Consider the following 16,937-nt stretch of genomic DNA (forward strand, 5'->3'; position numbering starts at 1 on the left):
GCTGTAGTTACTTTCTCCAACAAATCCTGAAGTTTCATTATAAAAATATAATCCCACTTCAAACAAATATAATTTACATCTTCCAGGAATACCTCCACTTTTCAAGACTTTTACTACAAACAGTGTCTTTTTCATTCTTTTCAAGGGGGTTTCCACTACATCACTTACCATCGAAAATGATGTAATTTTTCAAAGAAAGGTTGTAATTTGAGTAGTAATAGAGAAAGCAGGCATTTGAAGCCTGATTCTGTTGTCAACCATGCAACTTATTTCACCTTCGGGAAGATGGAATAAACATTCATTCTGTGGTCTTAGGAAAGCACAACTTGCTGGCTACATGCATGCATTACAAAAATGTACTAATGTACTCTTCGACTCCGTTTGAGCACAGATTTCCTCCTTCATATACATCTGTGCACAGCAATATTTAGTAGTCATCCATTTATGTTCTCCAAGATCTTACATGGCCAGAGCTATTCCCAGGCAAGTCAGATGTCCACTTGAGACAGATTCTTATCTTGGGGATACCAGCAGCATATATTTACCAAAGATCACATAAGTGGTCAAGCAGTCAGAGGTAATTTCCCAGAATATTCACCCAGCAGTTCATATCTTTGGGACTTACAAAAGAGGAGGAAATGTCTTTGTACACAATAGATGGGGATGGAGCAGCATTACCTAAGGACTTGTCTTTCTAAATATAGAAAGGCATGATTTGTCCTTGTCTTTATTATCCTGAATATAACAGCACTTTAAGCAGAGTACTGGCTCACTAAGTTTTTTAATGTAGTGCTGATACAAAGGACAAGAAAAGAAAGCAAGAAGTCTTATATTCACAATGGATTTTACAGCCTGCAGCGAGTATTTTCTTGCTATCTGACAGAGCTTTCAGTCTCTTGCAGGCTGCCCAAAATAGCACACCAAGCTCATGTTCAATCCAATAGACTTTGGTTCTGCAGCCAGTCAAAGCTGATATGGTACAGCAATGATTTGCTCCCGGAGAGCAGATTTATTAACACACCACCAGGACTACAAACCCAGATATCCCCTGCTGCATTCTCAGTGTTCACCTTTCCATTATGCCCCTAATTATCTCCAAAGGAGTTTATTCCTTGTAAGCTTCTTGTTCAGGCTGATAAGCATTTTATTCTGAATCCTCTGCAGATTTAAGCTTTGCTCCTTGTGCTCTTAGTTGAGAAACTAAGCAACTGTCTCCATTTGCACAATGCACACCTCCCACTCTCTCCAGCTTCTCTCTCAGTTCAGTATACATTTATAAGAATTCCAACCATTCTCAGTATTTTTATATTAATTCCTCATGCTCAATTCACTTCATTATGATAAAGGTCTGAGTTGTTAAGGGTCTATATCACCCCTGGACTCAAATAGAAGGGTATGTATTAATTGAGACTAACCTGTTCCTTCATGCTAATCAAGTAAATTATTTCTTAAGCATCGATGTAAGGCAGTTAAAATAAAATAATATTCCAAAGTAATAGCATCCCAAGTAAACAAATACAGCACAGGACATTTTCTCACATTAGAGCCTTTCTTGAAGAGCAAAGTTTTTACATTGTTCCTTAGACTACACTGAGGACTATTTCAATGCACATATTCCAAAAAGACAAACATGGTCATGTGATTCACTTTTTTTCTTAAGAAACCCTTCCTGCTTTTGTGTTATGCATAATTGGACATAAAACTGTTTGCTCTGAAGAAAAAACAAAGAAACACACTAACCCTAAAACCTCAGAAGTTAGCAGAAAGCTTCTTTGGCAGTGCTCAGAGTGCAAGTTTTCTCTGGAAGAAGCTACTCCAGTTCTGAGAATAAAATGGCTTCCCTACCAAAACACAGACATTTTGTTAAATTTTAAAGATAAATACACACAGTAAGCCACGTGCTGATTTACCCTTTCTTTTCAGAACGGAACTGGATCGCGGGTCCAGATTAATAGAATTTAAAGAATGGAGGGACCATATTATGTTATTCTAACCTGACCTTCAAGAGCTGGCGATGTTATAATTTCTTCATCGTGCCTCTGATTCTTGTCTTAGCTGAACTGTAGGCTCTCAGCAGTGCATCTTCAGACTTAGTCCAGAAACCTTAAGAGATGAAGAGTCCCATAGCACTACTAGGTAAAATATTTCCGTAATTTAGTTTAGGAGGTATTTAAATACTTTTGTTGAATTCAACACAACACCAAAACAGGGAAGACTTAAAGTACGGGTATCATATGAATATTACAAAAGTAAGTTTGTGTCACATAAATGGAACTAACAGTCCTGTAGACATTCTTCTGTGGCAAGACAGGTGGATAATAAATACAAGTGTACACATAAATATTTTAATTCTCTCTTAGAGGTAAACACTGAAGGAGACTGTGAGTTTGCCAGTGAGCTTGCAAAAGCCCAAACCACATTTCCTGTTTGTAAGAAAGAAGGTGAAAAAAAAGACTGGAGGCCTTTAAGGTTGACGGCAACTCTAGAGGTAGATCCATGCTGCCAGGTCCAAACCAAAAGAGCATCCAAGATCTGTGAACATAACTTAATTTCCTGTTGGACAAAGGGGAGGGGAGTGCTCCTAGAACCAACAAAAACAGGTAAGCCCTATCTTTTAGTTATAAAATTGTAAACAAAAGAGCAGTAAAACAATGTTACGGCAGATTACCAGTCTTGCAAGAGGGTTGCTCAGGGTTTTAAATTAAAATTATTAATAACATCTTAAACCTTCATTAATTAAGGCTTGTTAATGAAGACGAAGCATTGGCATTCGTTTTTTGCTGAAAATACTTACTGTATTGTAGGCCTTCTTATTTTACAATGCACTGTTTCCCTTCTAAAGTATGAAGTTGATATTTTATAAGGCAATTAGTTATGCACTAATTAATTGCAGTTTAAGGAATCTTTTCCAGGGAATTAATCTTATATTAAAAGCTCATACAGGTGGAAGCATCTTTAACACTAATTTAATGTTCATCAGTCTCTTAATTTTTTTTTTTCCTAAGGGTCATTAGTAAAAAATATTATTTATATCAACGTTTAATTAGAAGGGGGGGGAAAGACAGTTTTATCTCATCTTTGACAAATTTGCAGACAAAACCAACAGGAAACAAACCATTTTGTGTTCCAGATCATCATCTTAAATCTAGTAGTGATTAATCTGCTTCTATGAATGATGAATTGATATCATAGATGGCATGTGCAGCTGGATGATATGTATATTCCTCACCTCACATGCCTTTTCAGTACAAAAACCTGGTAGAAGTATGCTATCCTTCTGTTATCCTCTGTGATGGATTCTCTAAACAAAATACGTTAGAGCAAGAAAGAACAAAATGTAGTACTCCTGCTACGTATTCCTCTGTTGTTAAGAGGACAAACATGTAACGTGAATTGTTAAAACTGGTCACTTTCCTCAAAGGTAAGTACATGATTATGTCCATTCCTTTGAGTTGCATTAAATTGAACTGCAGAAATTCATCCAGGAAAAATTTGAATGTTTTGGAGACTTTTGTTTATTTGGTAAGGGTTTTTTGTTTGCTTTTCCCCCCTCACACCCCTCCAGTTACAGTATAATGAACCCTGCAAAGAGAAAACCAAAGAACAAATAACCAACATTCTATTTTTTACCATTCTTGCCTCTGTTGATGGAGAAAATTGTCAATAGATTTAAAAGAGAGAAAAAGTACATTTAACTATGTATTCAGAAAGTCTTTTGCTTGCTCGTATTTTGTGGTGTGAATATGGTACCTTCAGTTTATAGCAATGTAAAATGTACTAAAAGGAGATGAGTGACCCCATCCCTAGAGTCAGAAAAGTAAAAACATCATTCAAACGAAGTAAATTACCTAAAGTAGATGTTCTATTTGGATGCAACTCCAAGTTTAACCTGCTTTCCAAACAGAAATGGAAGAACAGCAGCATAGGAGTATAACAGTAATACTAGAAAAATTCCGATATTAGTTTTTCCAAATACTGTCATCTTTATAGTCATTAATATACTACTTCCCCACTCACACATCCCAAATTCTTCTAACAATGAAACAAAAATTGTTGTCCCTCTTATAAAACCTTTGGCTATATGATCTTTTTTCTTTCACAGAGCAGCACAATACTTTAAGAATAGCTTTGATATTATTTCTTATAACGAAATACCACCACTCTTAACTTTTCTCATTACAGATTATTGCAGAAAACCCTGATGGGATTTGAGCTTATCCTATTAGAATCATAGTGTACTATTCCCAAAGGAATAATTTTTCTATATGACTGTTTTCTGCAGAAAACAACACTTTTTAAAATATTCAAATTGATGGCTTGAGTGAGAATGCCCCTGAACACAGTTGCATGAGTTCTTTGGAATAACTATATACTATGCAAAAAATAACAATCCGCTTTTGCTACATGTGAGAGTAGATTACGTGAATGAGAATTAGAGAATAGAACAGAAGACACTACTTTCAGAATAGAATAAATAGAAAGACATTGTTTTCAGAATGGAATGTAATTAGTCAAATAGACTTCTCTTTCTGCTTATTTCTCACTCACCATCCACAGTCTCCTTATCTTACTTTTGTCTTTAGCACAACCAGTTAACTGTGACAGGTTGCATCTGCTGTTATACATATAGGGACAGCAGTGTAGTTATCTGTGGAAACAAATAGTCCTTCACAGTTATTCAGCTTTCCTTCTACTGCTGCTGCTGTCAAACTAGTTGCTATTCAAATAATTCAGTTATAAATGTAAATAACTAGCATATTGGCAACAACTATAAGAACAAGAACACCTGGGAGTTTTATATCTGTAAAGAGAAGATATAAACCCAAAATTTCTCATATTTTATATCTGGATAGTAAGATTACTTGAAACTGATATTAGAATGGCATAAAACGCTCAGAACTGCACACTTATGTCTCTGATCAAGGTCTCTACTATGGTTTTATAGGGTAAATTAAAACTGCTGTTGTTTCCACAATATAAGCAGTCTTGTCTGAAAACCAAATAGCTTGTATTGCAAAGAGAAAAAGTTAAAAAAAAAAAGAAGATATTGAAATCATGCATATGTTTGTATGCATTTTACTGCAACAGAAGTAGATGTTTGACTCAGAGTTGTGGAAAATAAATTTAAAAATAAACTAAGCAGTGTTCATCTAGGAAGAAATTTAAATGTTGTTTTCTTAGTCTCCCCACAGCCATAAAGTTTTCTAAGTCAGAAAGAACTATAATTGTGAGATTTAAAACATTGATACGTTTTATTAGAAACCAAAGTTTCATGTCTTTTGTTTTCCTAGAATGTTTTAAAAGTTCTAGAGAAGTGGGATTGCTCAAATACTGTAGAAGTTAAAAATTGAAAAGTGAAAAGAGAAACAGTTTTTTCCAAACTTTACTATTTTCCAGATGATAATTCCAATTTAAATCAGAAGCTGAAATGGGAAAATAATACTTGTCATCAAAAAATGGGTTTCCTCCTCCGCTTCAGTTAAGGACTGAAAACATTCAAATTGAAACTCTGAGTTTTCCTTCTACCCTGGAAACATCAGGGAAAAATAGGACTCCTGAATAAGAAAGATAAATTACACCACTGTGTATCAAGTTAAAGGAACAACCTTAGATTGGAACTGTACTTTAGGTATCTGCTCAGTGTTTTCATTTTAATGAATCACAGGCTTGTGGCTACTATTACAGTTACACGTGCTTCCCTTCTCACTGCTTTTGCTCCCTGGTAAAAAAGTTTGTAGGAAAAGAAATAGAGAATGAACATAAGAAAAATGGAAATAATTACATTGCAAAAGAAAAAAAGGACAGGAAAAGAATGAAGGATGAATGATTATTTAGGCACAACATTGAGACCTGAAATTTCTTGCCTTTGACAGACTTGTAGTTTTGGATTAGTAGTTTTGCACAAAGGATGCAAATGCTGGGTGACTAATTGTAGAGTAACCAGGTTCTAAACAATGCTGATTCTTGACGTATCTTGATAACATCTTCTCAATGTAGGACCTCCTTTTCTTTTAATTTCTTCTCTGAAAAACTGGAAAAATATATAGCTGCTTCATGGAGGTGGTGTTTCTCCTCATGAATATCTGTATCTCATTGCAAAAAAGTGCCTCTCAACATAAAAAGGAGTATTGCAGTAGAGAGCCCTCAAGTGCCTTTGGGAGAACTTCAGTGGGAGAAAAGAAAGGAATGAAAACTAGATGTTTAGTTTAAAAGGAAGGATAAATGGTCACTGGAAGTACCACGTGGAAACACCAGTTACAAATCTGTCAGAAAGTTACAGTTTAGTTGCTCTGTTTTGTTCCTTTTAAAAGAGAAGTCTGAAACCTGCATCCTAGAAGCCCATGTGATTTGTGACTTTTTACTACAAGGTTTATCTTATCTTGTTACATCATCATAAAAATATCTGGGGCTTGAAGTAAAACAAATCTAAAATAGCTTTTGCAACAGCATAATGAGGGAACAAAACCTGTAAGGAGAAGTTCTTAAGATGAGCTGGAGCTGGTCAGCCAAGGAACAAAGTTCTGTGTCCTCAGCAGGAGCAAATGCATTGCACCCATCCCTGGCCAGCAACACGGAAATGTGTATTCCTGTACTCCTTTGCCTCAGATTTCCTTTAAGAAGCAAACAAAATGTCAGCCTCCTGAAGGAATCCACATATGTCCAAAACAACTGAGTGCATTAAGGATCAGTATCATCCAATCCCTCCCTTTGACTGCTCTGCTCCAGCTAGACTTTTTTATGCAGCAGAGGAGGTCATTAGTTTTGGGCACCAGGCTTTATTTCAAACACTCCAAATCTAGTAGAACATGAGACATGCCTCAGGGGGAAAGCAAAGACACTAATTGCAAGCTCCTTTCACTCATGTATTTGGCTCAGTGTTTCCTCTGTCAAGGAGGGTTTCACTGGCCATTTGCTGCAATGCTGAAAATTCTGGCCATTAGGCTGTCACAAATAAGCTACTTTCTTCAGCATGGTTTGTGATGGAAAATTTGTATGAGCTAGATTGATTGAAGAATTAATTAAATGACAAAACAGATTCGGTGCATGGGAGGTCTTCCCTGTGCTTCTAAACAGGACTCCGAGGAGAGGCAAGTTCAGTGCAAAAAGAAACTGTTCAATTAAATTGACCCACCTCTTACAAGGTGATTTTCCAAGAGCTGTTTGGGCTTTTCTCTGCAGAACTTCTGGGGCGTTCACTGATTCCCAGCTGCTGCTTATCCTTTATCACCGCTTTCTCAAGCAAGAAAATGAGTACAAGTAAGGGGTTTTAATAGCAAGAAAACAATGCAAGAAAACAACCAACTTTTGATATTTTTCTGCAGAGATTTTTAAAACCTTATGATCTTAGCTATTATTCAGAGATATTTCCAGTGAATTTGTTTTGACTGAATTCAGAACTACACTAATGAACTCTAGAATTTAGCCAAAAATTTACTGCAAAGAGTAAGTTAAAGACTATTACAGAATTAATTTCAAAGCTATTCAGTAAAATGACTTTTTTCCTTATTAATTTATGATTTTTACTGTATCTTACAGGCAAACCAACAGCCCAGCCTTTGGTAGAATTCCTATGAAACAGTAGTTCTGCTAACAGCTTATTGATCTTGCTTTCTTATTATTTAGCATCTGGTTTTGATATTAATTATTTAGCTGGTATGGCAATGGCTGTCACAGAGTAAACAACAAAATAGCAGCTTCAATTACAGAAAGCAAAAATCAACCAAGCACAAAGAATATGGTGAAACTATTAGACAACACAAATGATAAAATTATTTTCCTTCAGTTACAGAAATGAGCTGCCATTTTTCTGTCTGGGGAGTTTTGGCCTTCCTGAGTTTGGCTCTCATTGTTTCATTGACACTGAACATTTTACACTATTTGAAAAAGAAGAGAGGTAAGAAACATTGTCTCTTTGTAAGGAATGGAGTTTCAATATTTAAATTGTCTGTAGAGAAAGTCATCACTGCTCAGAGAGTTCAAGCCAACAAATCAATTAGTTTGAAAAGTTTTCCTTTGGCAAGAATGATTCTAGTAGAGACCACGTGAGTTTTAAAAAATTTTAGGAGAGTCAGGTAAGATTACAGAATGATTGCTAACTGCACAATCTGCTGCCAGAAACAGCCACTCAAGCCCATTCTCTGAAGACAAGCCAACAGAACATGTACAAGGTGAAGAATTTAGTTCTGACTAAATTTTTATTTTTAAAGTATATTTTTAATACCTGTAATTTTATTCTTTTAAGTGTACTTTTCATATAATTGTTTATTATTTATCCCTCAATTTGAAAATTATTTTAAGTAGCTCCTCCCCAAATTCTTGAATGCTCATTAGAATTTCTGATTTCCTGTACATTTTATACTTAATCTGTGTATTTTGGAAAAAATATTCTAATTGCTTTTCATCGTGGGATTCTAATGGAACTCTTAAACCCATGTGCCACTCACAATAAGAAACTAATTTGTTTATGTTAGAAGGTGACTACAGTCATACTCCGGTTTTGGTTGAAATTATCTATGACTTTTTTGACAGAATTAATTATGCCAGTGGAACCTCTCCTATGCATACAATTCTGTTGTTAGGAAGTTGTACAATCCTCACCATTCCCTTAACACAGGGAAAACTGTACCTGTGCTATACATGTATGGATGGGCAGGCAAACGTTGGTGGCTTCAACTACACTAAATACATCATGGCTGGGCTTCACGAACGAAGATTTGGGGAAATACACATACATATATAATCTACATAAACAGCAGGCCTGGGCTTATAAACTGAATTCACCAAGTGTAAGAGAATCAGGATATTAAAAAAGCTGCCGCTGGAATGTTTTTGGATGGGTGGGGAGAGGGGTGTGGGTTAGGCTCTTTAGGTTTATTTTGTATTTTAGGGCCACTATGCAGATATTTCCACGAGTTAAAAATCACAGTTTTTACAAAACTAACCTTGACTAAGGTTTAGGTTGGATTGCCTGATGCTGCAGTGCTCATGGAATCGGAACTTAATGTGGTAAGCAGAGGATAGAAAGTCAGGCATTTCTGAGTTATGAATCCAGCTCTAGCAATAAACTTTTGTAGCCATCGCCTCTCTGCTTCATTTTCTTCATCTGTGTGGATCACAAGATATCCTTCAGAGATACAAGAACTAGTAAAATAAATACACCTTCACTTTGTAATATAAGAACCTGCCTAGACAGACAAAGACATGAGGTAGACATAGAAGGTGGAGGAACAAAACATGTGTTATAAATACATTTTTGGGATATTGTAACCTCATGTAGACTTTGAAGCCATAGCACAGGGTGTTAACATAAACATTTCTTGAATTAGACAGAAGTATTTGAGAAAAGTACAGGGACGACTGAAGAGCCAGAACTTTCAGTTGTGTTCTCTAAACTGAAATCAAAAGCATGTCCGCTGAGACAATTATCTGAAGCGTTCTAAAATAGCACATTTCATTTTCTCTTAACTTTTTTTTTTTTTAACAAATTTTCCAGCTAAAATGCATAAAGACTACGAAGAGAACAATCCAAGGTAAGTTGGATAAAAAATTTTCTTTCTCTCAAGGGTGAAATAAGCAATAAATAATGACAGATGGCTTTGGAGGGATGACGTAGAGGAAAATTCACTATCTCTTGCAGTCTGCCTGGAAAAGTTGGAAAGAATGGCTGTGGAAAAAAGTTTTCCAAAGAAAACCAGAAAAAAAATTCATGTGGGAGGTACATCCTGCAGTCTTTTTATCAACAATGAAATAATTTCATGCTAATACTATAATTTTGTCTGTTGAAGGGAGTACAAGATACTGAACTAAACCACCATTTACTGTCACTTAACCTCAAAATCCCATAATAATTTAAAAGAACTTTCAGAAAACAATGATAAATTATAGTCTGATAGTTAATACTTCTGGAGTAATAAATTATTTATGTATTTACATTTCATAACCATCTTTTACAAACGATGCCCTAAAGCAATGAAACAGAAGTTGGGAAGTCTCTGTCTGTCACTCCCTGTTTAGCTGAAAAATACCACTGAAGAAGTGGTGTTAGATAGCATGGCTTCATTCCCTTGATGAGACACGGTATAGGGATGCAATAGAAAAAAGTGCTTCCCACTAACAATTCCCATTTTACAGACTTAGAAACATTTTCAAGGAACACTAGGTAATGAAACACAGTATATCATTAAAAATGCAAAGCTGAAATGTGCTTTGGTCTTCTCGTTTGTGTTGACATGAGACTGTGGACCTTTTAAGAACACCAACCCAAAAGACACATGCAGTGCTTTAGTTTGTATTGCGGAGTGGTCTCAGAGGACGTGAACTGGGTTCCTTTCAGTGATCATTAATATTTCTAGACCTACATGAAACAGTAGCTTACTAGTCTGGAGATAAGCTTTTTACTTACCTAAGCTACAGGAAAGAAGAGTTCAATTACTGGCTAGATAAGAAATCTCTCTTCAGAATATGCACATTGCCATTGCCCCCTCCAGTATATTTGGTCTTGTTTATTAGATCACATACAATCTGCTATGGAGATATATAGATATAGATTTATATACACATAAACATATATACACACACACACATACACAATCTGGATATTGGTACATGTGCGTTAAATGTTTATTAGAGTAGAATAGTGGGGTCCTAAATAAAGCATATTCTGTGAATTAAAACTATTTTTCCATTCTCCCTGTAGCTATGATGACTATCCCACAGAAGATTACCCAGTTTATGGCAATCTCAATCAAGATATTTTAGGTAAGATTTATTTTAGGAACATGTGTCTATTCGGTGGCTATAATAAATATAAGATTAAAAATGGACTGACCAACATATCTTGTATTTCTCAAATGCCAAGCTTGAGAATTTACATCTTTTCAATCATTAATGTAATTAAAAATATTACCACCTACTTGGGATAGAAATGTAAACCATCATACTACATTACTATTTGTAAGAACAGATCTCATACTGAATTTTATTTTTTATGGTTCAAATGGTCCAGTTAAGCCAAGTATCTCAAAACAAAGAGCTTGTATATATGTAAAGCTGCACCAGTTGAAAAAACAGCTTGATCCATGCATGTTAAAGCAATCTAAACCACACATTACTCATGGTCCAAAGCCAGTGTTCCCACAGAAACAGGCAGAAACAAACACATACCAGTTCTCTGCTGTAGCTATCCAAAGACCATCAGCAACATTGACAAATATGCCGAAGCCCAGTGGCTGAGTGTTGGGCAGACAGCTTTGCTTTGCTTTACTGTGCTGAAGTTGATAATCCTTGGCAGAGAGATACCATAGTAAAGGCAGTAATATCACATAACTGCAGCTAGAGCTAGATATGCTGAGGCTATGTCTCTTGAAGAGCTTATGGTGTTAAAGCAGTATTTAAGTAATATGAACGTAACTTTTTTGCAAGCCTTATTTGGGGTTAAGCAAAACTAAAGTACTGAGCTGCAGGGAAAAAAATTAAAAAAACAAACCAAATGCTTTCATATACGGTTTGCATAAATTTATCTAAGTCAACACTCAAATGGATTGACATCGTAAAAGTCTGAAAAATGTAAGGAAGTAATCTGCTTTACTGATGGCTAAAATGAGATATGAAATAAGAAAATAACTTGCACCAAATTTACAGAAAACTGGAAGTAAATTCAGGCATAGAATTTAATCACCAGCTGCTGCAAGTCACAGCCCCTTTCTCAGCCAAAGAAAGGCTGCCTATGCTGAAAAATACATCAATATGCGGTTACCCTTAAATTGCAAGAAGTCTTCCTAGCACTATAAAATGATGCCCACTTAGTGAATAATGAGAAACCTCCCACTCATGAACAGAAGATGATTTTCATTTCCACAGTATGTGTCTGAATTTCTTAGCTATTTGCCTGTCTATATCTAGAGGGAGAGATCTGTGTGTGATTTCAAAACAAAACAAACTTCTACCAAAGAAAACTGGGAGAAGTGAGTTCTGTAATGGAGAGGATCTGCTGATCTGACCTTTTAAGACTCAGTAATATAACTTAATAACTAAAACATTTTTCTACTTTGATAAGTTACAGAAGAATGTTGTTATGAGCAGATGAAGTCCCAACCTCAAAGGCCAGTTAACCAGCCACAGGTATTTTTAATTTTAATTTTATATTTCTGAATTAGGGTGACGTGGTCTGTCTCAGAGTTCCTCTGTTTATCCCATGACAAAAATCTTGACACTATCACAAAGATTACCATGCATTATTGTTTCAGTTCACCAAGGTATTTCAGCACAGACTTGACCCTTCAATCTGAATCATTAATGCAGAAGTAGGAAAATTATGGACAGTTCCAGTCCATGCATATGGCATGATAAAGTTCTGTCACAGGCATGCAGATCAGGTTGAATTAAATCTGCATCTACTGCCATGGCTTATGAAAATAATTAATTTTATTTATTTGTGATATCAAACTGAAAACACAAGCTGTATCACATGATACTCATGAATTTGAGTGGCTCTCTCCTGCCCAGCACAAAATCTATATGCCTTAACACTTGAAAATAGAAAACAACTGTTTTCTATTGATTTGTATTTTGTTGAGATACCTAAGAGCATGCAAGCTTCAAATGAAATTTGCCTGTAGTTGAAGCATTCCCAGCATCAATTTCCTGAGTTCCATGCATTTCACTAGGATCAATTTCCAGCCTCTCTCTCAGGATATTTCCAGCAGGTAAAAATATCTTTTCTAATCTAGACATTTGTTTTCATTAACTTCATGGAAACAGAATAATCTATGAAAATTCCAATGTCAATAGTCATTGACAGTTTGGTTTGAAAAACAGAGAAGCAGGAAAAAGATACAAAAGACATACATTTTGCACTGGAAATGAGATCATCTATACGGATGAGAATCATCGAACTTTGGTATTCTGCAGAGGCAAAGCCTGTGAATAATATTGCTAACAACTGGATTCTAACTAAACAAAAGTGAGAAGAAAAACAGATCTAATCATATCTTGCATCCCAAAGAACTTGGACTGATTTCATAACCTACCCTTCTTCCCAATGAGAATCTTTCCTATGATACCTTGAAGAATTTTTCCTTATTGTCACTATGAGCCATTTACCATTAGATTATGTTGATGTGTTTTCTAGGCTCCCATGTCTTAATCTTTTGTGTTTTTAATGGTTTGTTTTACAGTTAGTTTGGGCATATTTCAGCCACTATTATGATTACAGTGTAGACATACTCATAGTCTTACGTATAAATTTAAAGCAAGGATAACTACTGAATGTTAAAGTGAATTTCCTTTCAGGTGGAGTCTGCCAGTCAAATGTGTTATGCCTCACTTGATCACAGTGTCAAGGGAAAACGCAGAAAACCAAGGAGAAAGAAAGATCCTTCATTAGAGGAAGATGAAGAAGAAAGATCATCTAACCCCACCATGATGGCTTCCAAAGCAAGCATTTACCTCAATAGTGAGCAGCTGGCTGCTGAAAACACAGCAAAAGTAGAAGCCATTCATGATGACCCCATCAGGTTAATGGGCTTGATCCATAAGCAAAAGGAGAGAATATCTGAAGTGGCTTCCTGAACCAAAAATGTAATCATAGAGTGAGATGTGCTTTTTCATTCTGGAGGAACAGTGAATGACTAGAGATTGTCAAACTGTCAAACTGTCGTACCAAACAATGATTTAAAATGGGTAAGTGTTCCAAAGTGTCTTCCAAGTATATTTAAGGACTAAACAAGAAATAAGTATAGGTCTAGACTGCCACTTTGAAGGATCTGCCCTTCTGAGGACAATTTGAAAGAGTTGTGGAATCTGGTATTTCAGCATTCATGTGGTATTGATCCCAGCAAAAATTAATCCTATGTTTTTAACAACCAGCTTTCAAACATTCCCAAAAGACCCACTAATGGTCTGTAGAGCTCTAGCAGAGTACAACTATTCTATATAGGTTTTATCAATACTTCTGAAAGGAAATTTTTTTCATGCTTGCACACTTGGTGATTTAGTTGTTTTACCAGTTAAAAACTAATCTGCTGTTCCACACCGTGTACTTTCCCGCTGTGACTGATTTATGGTAATAATGCAATCTATCTAAAGATAATTGGAGAATAATTTAACAGTTTGTTTAAAGTAGTAATTGTACATTTCACAAGATTTAACAGTATCTTTATATATCTTCAGTTTCCCTTAGCAATACCACAATTAGTCTCAAATCTCAACTCCTCTACTAAATGCAATATTGTATCCAACTGTATTCAAGAGTCCACAAAGATATTATCAAATTATCTGTAAAAATAAATCTCCTAGTGAGGATTTCTTCCTTCTAATACTCTATGTTATGTTTACATTCCTATTGGGTTTTACATTGCTATTCTTACTATTTTACAAAATCATTTCCCTAAACAATTCACTTACTGTGTGCACATTCATCTTAAGACTTTAAACTCATTAAATGGTAAGTTTTATAGAGTGGGGATCTCTTTTTATATTCTAGGAGTCATTAAGTAGTTTTAGAAGAAAACAGCGAGGCAGGTTGATGTAATATGCCTACCTCTAGGTGTCAGACAGTTCTGCCTTCTCAAAAATAAAGGCTACTAGTGCCTTTAACATCCACACAGAGCACAATGACAAGGAGCTTCCAACTCTCAAGCACATACAGAACTCTGCAAGTGTTTCAGGTCCTGAAAACAAACAAACAAAACAAACAAAAGGCCCATAGAAGCCCAACACCTCTTCTAAAAGCAGAAGTGGATGGACACATCCAGCAATGAGACATATTTATGAAGAAGAAAATCAGTATAAAACAAAATTAATAAAGAAGAAATAAGTTCTTTGACAAGCCTGGTTAACATTCAGTTTTGTTCATAGTTAAGGGTCTTACATAACAAGCTCTAACTTCTATGCAAAACCAAAAGGAAGGGGCCAAGCCCTGCAGCCAAAGCTGCCCCAGTGTCATTGCCAATCTTGTGCTAGTATTTCCTTTTGTGTGCTGGAATCAACGCAGTATGTTTCGCTGTTACATCCCAGAAAAAAGGCAGACTTGGAATGAAAGTAACTGTGTTATCACAGTCTTAGCCCAGCTGCCACTGGATAGGCAGAAACAAGTAGTGTTAAAGAATCTACAAAAACCACTTTAATGGAGAAGCAGATTAAACGATGGCCCTAAGGTCCTGTGGGGGAAAGGAGGAAGACAAATCCAAAGCCTAATATCTAAAGCTAAATATCAGTGCATGAAGCACTCACTTAATTCAATTAGATTGGAAGGAGTTATATTTTGTTCCATAGTAGGAACTAAATAAGTAATAATACACATCTCAACATATGCTTGCTTAGACTCACATCAAAATAGTTTGAATAACAATAATATGCAAAATATTCACATAAAGTGTTTTAATGTGTCAGTGAGATGCAACTCTTGATTATGCCTTAAATTCACAAGTTAAAGAACTTACACAAATTAACTAAACTCAACCTGCCATTTCAGTCTGATCATCAGTTTAACAGAAATGAAGTACACACTTCTCTCATTGAGTGTAAATGTAGCAGTAAGTCCACCTCATGGGATTTAGGTAAATCTAGTTTCCTCGATCTCAATCTTCATTGTTTAGTCCAGCTATGCATTTACGCTAATTTTCATCAGCTGCTTTCCCTTGCAATGTACTTTGTTAATAGAGCAGGGCATTCTTGTAAATATTCTCCTTCAATATATCCTTCCTCTGCACATTTAATCATTGCTTCCATTAAATGACTGACTGTTGCTCGCAAACACTCTACTTCAGGATAATCTTTAGTGGCTTATCAACTGTTTCCAAGGCACTTTTAATGTTGTCACATTCAGATTTAGCTTTATTTCTCCAGCTCTTTAACCTCCATCTGCTTAAGTAAGCAACTCAATGACCTAATTTTTTTTAATGACTTCTGGGATACTTTTTCAAATGACTACTGAATTCTTACATGAAAGAGCATGTTCAATATTGCTCCATCTTCAATCCATCAGAGAAAGACTGACAAAGTATCACATACTAGTTAAATTCTTTATGTATAAAGCAAGTTTCAACTAATTACAACAAAATAAGAAAAGGTTTTGCTAGGTGTAGGTTTATACCCTGTTTATGTTGTATAAACAAGCTTACCTTTCAACCTGGGTGAGCCTTCATTAAAGTTGCTGGGTAGAATTCATATCTAGAGTCAGAACATGTCCAAAACCCAATTGCAGTCTCTCAGTACTGGTGTATGAAGAAATACTGGGAAACAATTACCTCAACTAATTCAAGGAGAAGGTAGGGAATAAAGCATATTTCCTACAGTGCATCCATGTCTGAATAGGAAGAAAAATGAACCACAACAGCATTTCTAAAAGAAAATCTTTTGTTGATGTTGTTGAAGGAATCATAATATCCAAATTATGAGGGAATATAGAATGTTTATGCACATTGCAGAAGTTCTTACTGCAGAGAAAACCTCACTGAAGCTGGCTTCTTGTGCCATTGAAGAACCGCATTTAAGATAATAGGAGTTTGATTTTAAGAGCTAAGATAACACAAAACACTACTGTGTGCCCAGAAATGAAGCCAAAGAAAAACATTTTTTTCCTTTTCTGGAGCTCAGAAAGCTGACAAGGGGCAATGCTGATAAAAGAGAGTACTTGACCTGACACCACTAACACAATCCCCTTGCTGAGGAAGACCACAGCAATAAAAACCTGTGGGACCCTGAAAAGTCATTCTCAGGTATTTGCTGTAGGTATACAAACTCCTCCTGAGAATTCTCATACCTGAAATAAAAATGTTGAAAGCAGGTATTTGTTCAAAATAATTTTTTATTTAGAATACAAATTGTGTCAGAATACAGAACATAACTTTACCAAATCCAGTAAAATTTATAAAATTCCACTGAACAATCAGCTTTGGTGAGATACTTATAAAATTTTAACATTAATATGGCATAAC

General features: G+C 35.6%; 1 protein-coding gene across 1 annotated transcript; it reads left to right on the forward strand.

The window, feature by feature from the left end:
* The first annotated feature begins 2,488 nt into the window (after nucleotides 1-2,488).
* On the forward strand, nucleotides 2,489-13,975 carry LOC113949776 (T-cell receptor-associated transmembrane adapter 1). The gene is made up of 6 exons (XM_027648786.1): nucleotides 2,489-2,600; nucleotides 7,784-7,894; nucleotides 9,494-9,530; nucleotides 10,697-10,758; nucleotides 12,062-12,120; nucleotides 13,291-13,975. The coding sequence occupies exons 2-6, from the start codon at nucleotides 7,792-7,794 to the stop codon at nucleotides 13,567-13,569; spliced, it is 540 nt and encodes a 179-aa protein (XP_027504587.1). The 5' UTR covers nucleotides 2,489-2,600; nucleotides 7,784-7,791; the 3' UTR covers nucleotides 13,570-13,975.
* Nucleotides 13,976-16,937: the final 2,962 nt, after the last annotated feature.

This window comes from Corapipo altera, unplaced genomic scaffold, assembly GCF_003945725.1.
Source record: "Corapipo altera isolate COAL_440 unplaced genomic scaffold, ASM394572v1 58, whole genome shotgun sequence".
In the NCBI taxonomy this organism is placed as follows: Eukaryota; Metazoa; Chordata; class Aves; order Passeriformes; family Pipridae; genus Corapipo; species Corapipo altera.

Excerpts from the sequence above, each read along its gene's own strand:
- LOC113949776 (XM_027648786.1), top strand. The coding sequence starts at position 7,792 with ATGAGCTGCCATTTTTCTGTCTGGGGAGTTTTGGCCTTCCTGAGTTTG. Across the intron at positions 7,895-9,493 it reads CTATTTGAAAAAGAAGAGAG|CTAAAATGCATAAAGACTAC; the intron begins GTAAGAAACATT and ends CAAATTTTCCAG. Across the intron at positions 9,531-10,696 it reads TACGAAGAGAACAATCCAAG|CTATGATGACTATCCCACAG; the intron begins GTAAGTTGGATA and ends TTCTCCCTGTAG.